An 8,770-nucleotide genomic window follows, 5' to 3' on the forward strand; every position below is an offset into this window, starting at 1 on the left:
TACATCATCCATAAAAACTGAAAACTTACCAAACTCATTTGCATAGATTAGACACAAGGAGACGATTCGACGTCATCTGTCTGTCTTTACAGAGGACAAAGAGACAAGTACCGCCTACTCTTAAGTAATCATGATAATACCATCTACCTGAATTCCAATAGGCTGACTGTCTGTGCGGTGCATACTGTGTATTCTTCTCAAGATACACGCCCCTTTTGAAAAGTGTCCAACTCTCAAGAAGATAAGATCGTAGCCTGTCACGCGAGCTCTCACTTGGAACAGGGGCACACCTGCACACTGAGGCGGGGTGGTGTCGGTACCAATCCAGCAGTATCATTGAGTGCGTGCACAGTACAGCCGGCGCGAGTCAGCTTCAACATGAAGTAAGTCTTACTCCGATCCCAGTCTTAACCAAAAGTTCCACACATATATGTTCGTATTCATTTTATTATTTTAATAGATCTTAATTGTAATTTTCAAGAATGTTTATTTAATTAGAGCTTCCACTCTGCGCACCTGTCATGGAGGCGTAGATCTATGACTCCCCTTGTATCTTCTCTATGCATGGAGTGAATTGTATCTATCTATAAGCATAGAAATTACGGAGATATCGTCGTAGGTAAGGGTTCAAAACACCCAGGGTGTACACGCCCAACCTATACCCAGCTCACTTAGCATTTGTTTTAATGCTATAACTGTTAAAGGCCCCCTCTCACTTGACGTGCGGCACGCTTGCGGCATTGCTGCGTTCGTTCACTGCGTCACTGTTTTGTTATTTTCTTCGATTTTTTATGATTCAGATATTGCGCAATACGTAAAAGTATAACATAAAAGACGACAAAATATACAACAAGTAAGAAAATTCGTTCTTTATCTCTGAAATTCGTTGAGCATCTTCCGAACGCAGCAATGCCGCAAGCGTGCCGCACGTCAAGTGAGAGGGGGCCTTAACGGACATTGAATGTGTCTCCCTCATGATCGGTAAAGCCCACTTTCCATGGCGATCGTGCTGCGCTCTCACTGCGACTAACAAGGAATGTGTATATCCTTTGATTTCAAGCTGAATATATCATACAATATGGAAAAGTGTGCTTAAACAGACCAAAAACGTACAAAACGGGAAAAGACTCGTCTATACAATTTGTTGGCCGCTATGTCAAGTTTTAGATAGACAGATCGCCGCGAGAGCGCCGTCCTAGTGGAAAGGGGGTATAATGGAATGTTGACTTTTTGATCTTGTTCTAATGCAACTACTGTTTCTAGAAATTAAAAATTACTCCATTATGACTGTTGTAGTAGCAAAATTGTAAATAGAAATGTGGCAGTGACTTGTTCACCATTTTACAAACCCTGTCTCAAAGTTGTAATGTAGCAGGTCAAGCGTTATTCTATCGTCATTTCCATGGCAAACGCTCAGCAAAACTTCACTCTCTTCAGTCTCCACCACGAACTTTCTCTGCAAGAACACGTTTTGCCACTTCCACGTTAGCAAACCATAATTTTTCCCTCCACAACCCACCCCTTAGGAGAAAGTTCCACACTAGCTTCTTTCCTACAACTCCATCGTCATGGGACAAGCTTCCATGGAATTCCTTCCTTGTGGGGTACAATCTAAAACTTTTCAAGTCAAGGGTAAACAAACATGTTTCTTCAGAATCCAGTACTGTGACCCTAAACGCATGAGTGGCTCTACGAGCCTTGTTTTACGGTGAACCTTAACTAGTTATTTGCTCTGTTTATGCTGTACGTGATTTTTCTGTAGGTCGTTTACCTTTCGACCTTTGGAGGAAAAATACAAAGTCATGCTCTGTAACCTGAGATAGATGGTTCGTGGTGATTTGGGCACTGACATTGTTTTGGCCACAAAACATTCAACCACTGACAGGAAACCTGACCACGCTCCCAGGAAAGAGTAAACAAAGGCTAAACATAAATCATCTTAAACTTAACTCCCAACATTTTTTCCTGAACTACTCTCTTATATCATGCTGTTTTATATCTAAAGCCGTGTTTTCGATGATTAGAAAAAACAGTCCCAACTATTCGTGAAAATCTTGGCAAAACTATTTTTTATGTTGTCGTTTCCTGAATCCTGAACAAAGGCTTCTCTTTGATATTATACAATCCTGATTTTGCTAGTTACGCGCTGTTTTCTGATTGATCTGCTGATCAGGTGAAGAGCGAAAAACAAGCAGAAAACGCGTTATGATAGAAAAACGAAAGTAAACAGTGAAAAATGTAAATTTTCAAACGTATAACAGAATCTACAATGGAGACTACGCTTCCCTGTGCAGGGTGTCACGTACTGACAGGTGCACCCAGTTCTGAACTTGACCTTCATTTTCCCAACCCCGACATAGCCACCAAATACCATGCAAAACCATCTACAGCTTCTCGAGTTCGTATGTTGTCCGCAAACAAACAGACACACACACACACACATACACACACACACACGCTCACCGAACACTACGTCATAACAGAAAATATAATCTTGTTGGCGAAGGTAAGGCAACAGAACCACAACGTTTTCACTTTTCCATGCCACGTAAGGATCACCAAAATAAGGTGGAAAACACTCCTTCACATCAAAATGGTGAAACCCCTTCCAATCCTACACTTCTGCCTTAATTAACAAGATATCCCACTAAGAAGCAGAGAACATGGCACCCACAATCTAATAAACAACGTGTCAGCAAAAATGAAATCTATGTTTTGCTATCACAAATTTGTCATCAACTAGACAGGTCTGGTGCACAGCTGGCGGTTACTATAGGCAAAACACTGAGTGTCCGAAAAAAAGGTCGATTTCTGGAATTACACATTCTCCTCATTAATCGTGTAAGTTCCAGGATTTTAATCATGCCCTGAGATACGTGCATACTTAAAATAATGCAAATTCACCAACCCCTGCTTGACCAAACAACAACAAAATCGTCCACTGCAGTTCAAAACAAGCCGCGAGGTGGCCCAAACTTATACTGTACGACTTACTCTCTGCCTAAATACGTATCCACTACTAAAAAATCATGAACTTGACACTTGAGGAAAATTTTACCTCCAGCTTTGAACCTCTGCTGCAGTACCGTAACTCGCCGCTAGAAGTCACATTATCGAACGTGACCTTTCTTTTACAACCGCTACTCAAATCCAAAATGTCATGAAAGAAGTACATCCACAGCTAATCTAGTTATATGCTGTTGACTTCCATATAGAGAGAGAGATCGCGTGGCGCAATCGGCAGCGCATTGGTCTCAGGCCCAAGAGGTCCCGAGGTCAAATCCGGCTGCGGTGTCACCGATCTTGTGCCCTTGGGAAAGGCACTTTCCTCATAGTGACAGTGACATGCCTTTGTGGCAGTGGCAGGCCTTAGGGGCATGTGCGGGCATGACGCACCCGCCATGACACACGAGTCAGTGGTAGGAGGAACCCCTTGCATCCTTGCATGGTTACATGACAAATTTGATCTAAAAACAGTGAGTCGAATGTATGAATATCCTTAGACTCATGCTGAGCGACTGTACAGTGACCGGAATTGGAATTTTTTACAGCCTTGATATTATAATTTGAATATTGCGTTAGACTTAAAAGAGCGCTGAGGTCGCCGGAGACATTCCAGTAGAGCAGCGCGCTTTTTCTGGTGTCGCCGCACTCTTTTAAGTCATACTTTTACGTCTTACGCAATATTCAAATTATAATATCAAGGCTGTAAACAAATCCAATTTCATATCTTTGGCGATGAGGCCAATTGCCATCGCAGCGAGAGCAATGTCCACTCCTAGTCAAATGCGACCCTAACTTACTCATTTGAATTAGGACTGCAAAGCAGATTTTGAGCCTGGTGACATTTTCCATCATGTTAATCTAGACTGGGAATATGACTAACAAAATAGTTGATACCTGTGTTGATGTTTTTATTTTCAGGTTCCTACACCGTGTATTTGTGTTCCTTTTGATATCGACACTAGTCCTGGAGTCAGATGCATGGTTCTGGAGCCGTCGCCGTCGCCGACGCGGTAAGGGCGTGAACTGATATAACTGTAACTGTGCTACAACTTGACAATACTAATCTTTGGACTATTTTTGTATGAAAAGTTATATGCTTTTATCTCCACATTGCTCTTTTTTTAAAGTACTACCTCGATGAAATGATATGGTTTTCTAATGAAAGCAGTGATATGATATTCATAAACATAATACTAGATTTTCTGTATCCAACAACTTCAGACTACCCAAACCTAAAACAAACAGTGGAAAACGTACCTTCCTGTACCGAACAATTATGCTCTGGAACTCATTGCCATCTAACATTAAGTCACTGTGTACTAAACAAGCCACCTCAAACATTGTCATCTAGACCTCTGACCTCTAGACACTGTGCTCTATTGTAAATACTTTGTGATTGTTGTATTTTTAAAAATGTATGTATTCATGCTGATTGTCATGTTGATTCATGTTGATTGAACCTTGGAAGATTAGCCCGTAAGGGCTAAAAGGTTTCTTAATAAACACCAAATAAACAACACTAGCCTAACAATTCAGTTGATGACAGGTTAACAATAGTCAAATGAGCTGATTGAAATTGCAAGTCATGTATTGAATGCGTTCTTCCATCAGCACCGGTTCCAGCCTGCTCTACGATTTCATCCCCAGTCGGCAGCAAAAAACTCGGCTGTTCCTCCCCCTACTTCGAGGGGGATTGTTGCTACTACTGGTGCCGTTCTGGGTACACTAAAGTCTCCGGTACTACCACCAAGACCTGTTGTAGTAGTGAGGGCTGGACTGAATTTGACCTGGTCTGTGAGAGGACAGGTATGTATCCCACACATTTGTGAGCAGTATTTATGTATATGTTGGCATCCATCTGTCTCGGAAGACAATGGTAGGCAGACAGGGTGGGTTAGGCGACCCTTCTGCCTGGCCTGCAAGTTTCTTTTTTAAGGTGAAGGAGTCGTGTGCACTTCCTTCTCCACCCTGTCGTCTACTGGCGCACTAAGTCCTACAGGGGCAATTGTATACAACGTGTAAGACGGCCCCAGCAGATGCAGGTTTGTTGTTTGGAGTTTCCGTCTCCTCGGAGGACTTCCGACCAACGATGCACGGGGTTCCTCCTACCCCGGTTGCGTCATGCCCAAACATGCCCCTATGGCCTACCACTGCAACAAAGGCCTGTCACTGCCACTAGCCGCAGCTATAGCTATAGGTACTCATTCACACATTGAGGAAAGTCGTGTATAAGTGCCTTTCCCAAGGGCACAAGATCGGTGATACGGCAGCTGGATTTGAAATCAGGACCTCTTTGGCCTGAGCCCAACGCGCTGCCGATTGCGCCACGCGATCTCACTGTATGCATGTCTATCTATATTTGACTTTTCGTGAGTTTTGCAACATGTGAAGATTAATTATAGTTTTGCTTGGATTCGATTCCGGCATCATCAATACGTATCGCATCACTGTGTCCTAACTTGCCTCATAATGGTGTGGCCCAAAATCTATGTGTTTCCTCAGATCCCTGCCCTCCGCCACAAGGCGTAATCTACGCCAAACTTATCAGTAGCCGCTGCTTCTTTCCCTACACCCACGGGACGACGTGTACCTACCAGTGCCGTGCTGGTTACAAACCTCTCCACCCCGAAAGAACCACCTGGACCATGACTTGCTCTAATGGCCAGTGGATCGGGTACTTCGAGTACTGTAACCGAGGTATGTACCCGACACTACACTGTAATTTGCAATCATGATCACTTCTGTCTTGCTCTTCCATGTAAAGGTGTGTCTTAACCCTATCTAGCCCAGATGGGGGGAGGGGGCGGGGGGCTTAAAGTGCTCGCGCCAACTTTGACGTCGTATAACTGCTAACTACGTACGCTAGAACAACGAAATTTGGTAACTTTCCCTAAGATATTGTTGGCAACAATTCTAAGAAAAATTTAGTTTATGATTTCTCGTGTTGCCATGGCAACGGGTTTCTGACAGGCAGCTAGACGACACTTGTTTATCTATATCATTAACATCCTGATAATTAGATTTTTAACATGTCAAAAACTTCCGTGCCAGCCAGAAGAACAGACACAAAAAGCTAGAATGCTGTGAGAATTTCTGAAACACACTACGAATTGCCAGCAGTTGCCAGGAATTTTCATTCTGACGGCATTCCGGCTGGTTCTTGCTCTCATGTGAAGGGGGCTTAAAACTAACAGATCTGTCTTCTGTATCAGATTACACACAGACGGTGACATAGGTGAACTGTCGGTGTAAGCCGGGGCAGCACTGGTAACGACGCCGAGCATACAGGCCCCAGCAGCTGTTGGATACGCCGGTCGCACTGTGACATTGGCTAGTAGTAAAACAGCATATTAATAAATCATTGCTTTCATCGTTCATTCATTTGTTCCTTTATCAACCATTTACTCAATTCGATTATGCTGAAGAAACATCCTTCTTCCATTATTATGCACGTCGCCTGGTATTTGCTGAATGTTAAAACTCTATCTTAGTAATACCGCCTACTGCAAGTTCACGTAGCTTTTGATGTGATCAGTGCCGACTACGGGTGGGTACCGGTACAGAAACTTCAGGTCCAGGTCCGGTGCAGAGGATCAGGTCCAGGTCCGGACCTGAACCTGGACCTGATTGTTTGTGAATGGGCAATACTCAAAACAATGGTCCATTTCGCTACAAAGGAATCTGTTTGGTGGAGTAACCTATCTTCAAGTAAACAACGCTAACTACCTTTGTTAAATTAGACCAAGTATGACTGTAAAAACCTGTGAAAATGACTATCAACTTTCCTCTACTTTGCCGTTGCTATTTTCATGGACGAAGTGACTGTATAATCTTTTCATTTTCTAATCGGCCCAACATCCGGTCCAATGAATTTTTTCAGGTCCGGTTTTTCTGGGCCGGTCCAAGAAGAAAAAAAACGGTTTTGTACCCGTACCCAGCCCTAGTGCCGACTGTGCGTTCCCTAAAAACTATATGTACATAGAGAGAAATGGTTTATTGAACAAAGGGCTAAATTGCAGTTTAACACAACGTAGCTTAAAGTTTACGTAGCTTGACGTTTAGAAAAATTATCATAACAATTATAACTTATCAGATTCTTCATAACATTTGAACCAAGACGTTCCGACACTTGAACCATATGGTAACCGGTAAACAAATATATGCTGCACAAACTGCATGCTCTCATTCAAAAGTCTACCACAATAGGTTTGTAACCCGCGAAGTCCTTCATCTGAACTGGGAGAAGTTGTCATTGTCTCTTAGAGTTACTTTTTATACATTTTACTCATTTGATGTAATCAAGTCATCCTTTAGATATGCGGTGTTGTGTTTATCCATTTAGTTTAACATTCATATTATAACAAGTTGTGACTTAAATAAATTGACAATATGCTATAATTACTTTATACTTTATACTCATTACATCAGCATGTAGGTATTTTCATTTTATTCTATAATAAATATTCACATTTTACATAGCCTAGATTTTTGCATGTAAGCCTATATAAGGTGCAAGAAATACTAATAAAAAGTCATTTGCTCAATTCAGTCTGTCTCAGGCTACAATGTATGATTTTTCTTTATTCTTTGTCCACATAAGCGCATCGAGGTCATATTTCGGTTGATCTGGTAGTCAGTTTTAACAATATCTTTCGATGTTTATTAACTACTAGTATCTGGACGTATTGTTTTTGCTCTCGCTCTCTCTCTCTCTCTCTCTGTGTGTGTCTATCTGTCTGTGTGTTTGTTTTCCGCATATCTTTTTTTAGCAAAACTTTAGGCTGAATTGTATGGATTGTTACCATATTTGAGTTGTAAAGAGAAGCTCGAAAGACAAATGTCAAGGTCAATTTTGGGAACCTCTTGTGTGTAACCCTGGCAATACTTCCAATTTTGTATCTTTTGTTTTGCTATGGTCTTGATTTTTTATGGCAAGCTTTTGATGTAAGGAAAAATGATGTAGGTTTGGGCTCCCTAGAAGCTTGCTCTTGAACTGCAGATGCGTGTTCTTAACAGTATATCAGTCATAACAGTATGTTTTGTCTTCGCTGAGCACATACATTCCAATTATGGACATTTCAATGCTGATCGCAATGTACTGGTATGTTAGCATACATCTTAGGCCAAGGAAACAACTTTTTGTTTCTGGTTACCCAACCGACCCTAGCAAAAACCTGCCGAACCTAGCCAGCCGCTGAAAAAGTTCATGAAATTTTCGATCAGACATGCTAGGAGACAAAGTTTAGTACAGACGTCTTGTATTTCATAGTGTAACGTTTGACGAAGTTTTAAGATTGTATATAACTGCATATTTTCTGTGTACCCGGGCCTGCAGTTTTGTATTATGTTTGTACATGTTGTTGCATAACTTGGTCAGTGTACACTGATTTTTCTACATTTGACCTGAATAAATAGAACAATGTGTAACAGCTATGCTGAGATGAAAGAGCTATAGGAACTACATAATATTATCAAGCTTTTTTATGGGGTTCAAATTACTTGATTAAAGTAAAATCACGAAAACTGTTGACATCATGATATATGCACTACACTTTTACTGCCTTAATTCCTTGTCGCTGGGCCATTGTGTGGACTCGTCTTAACTTAAAACAACATCACGGAAAGAACTTTTTTTATCTTCAGAACTGTGAGAACATAATGAGTACTGTAAATGCATGTAAGTTTTCTGGGATTAGATTTCGCTGCAACGAGAAAATGATTCGCGGTGGTTTTGAGTACTCTCCAAGCAGAGGTTTAGGCTCCG

At 41.6% G+C, this 8,770-nt stretch overlaps 1 protein-coding gene across 1 annotated transcript; it reads left to right on the forward strand.

Annotated features, from left to right (window-relative positions):
• The first annotated feature begins 284 nt into the window (after nt 1-284).
• LOC118430639 lies at nt 285-6,622 on the forward strand. The gene is made up of 5 exons (XM_035841620.1): nt 285-383; nt 3,925-4,016; nt 4,618-4,812; nt 5,509-5,703; nt 6,219-6,622. Exons 1-5 carry the CDS (start codon nt 379-381, stop codon nt 6,239-6,241), a joined length of 510 nt encoding a protein of 169 aa, XP_035697513.1. The 5' UTR covers nt 285-378; the 3' UTR covers nt 6,242-6,622.
• Nucleotides 6,623-8,770: the final 2,148 nt, after the last annotated feature.

This window comes from Branchiostoma floridae, chromosome 14 (genome assembly GCF_000003815.2).
Source record: "Branchiostoma floridae strain S238N-H82 chromosome 14, Bfl_VNyyK, whole genome shotgun sequence".
In the NCBI taxonomy this organism is placed as follows: Eukaryota; Metazoa; Chordata; class Leptocardii; order Amphioxiformes; family Branchiostomatidae; genus Branchiostoma; species Branchiostoma floridae.

Bases quoted from the DNA above. Each gene is read 5' to 3' on its own strand.
- LOC118430639 (XM_035841620.1), top strand. The intron at 4,813-5,508 runs GTATGTATCCCA...GTGTTTCCTCAG, and splicing joins CCTGGTCTGTGAGAGGACAG to ATCCCTGCCCTCCGCCACAA. The intron at 5,704-6,218 runs GTATGTACCCGA...CTTCTGTATCAG, and splicing joins CTTCGAGTACTGTAACCGAG to ATTACACACAGACGGTGACA.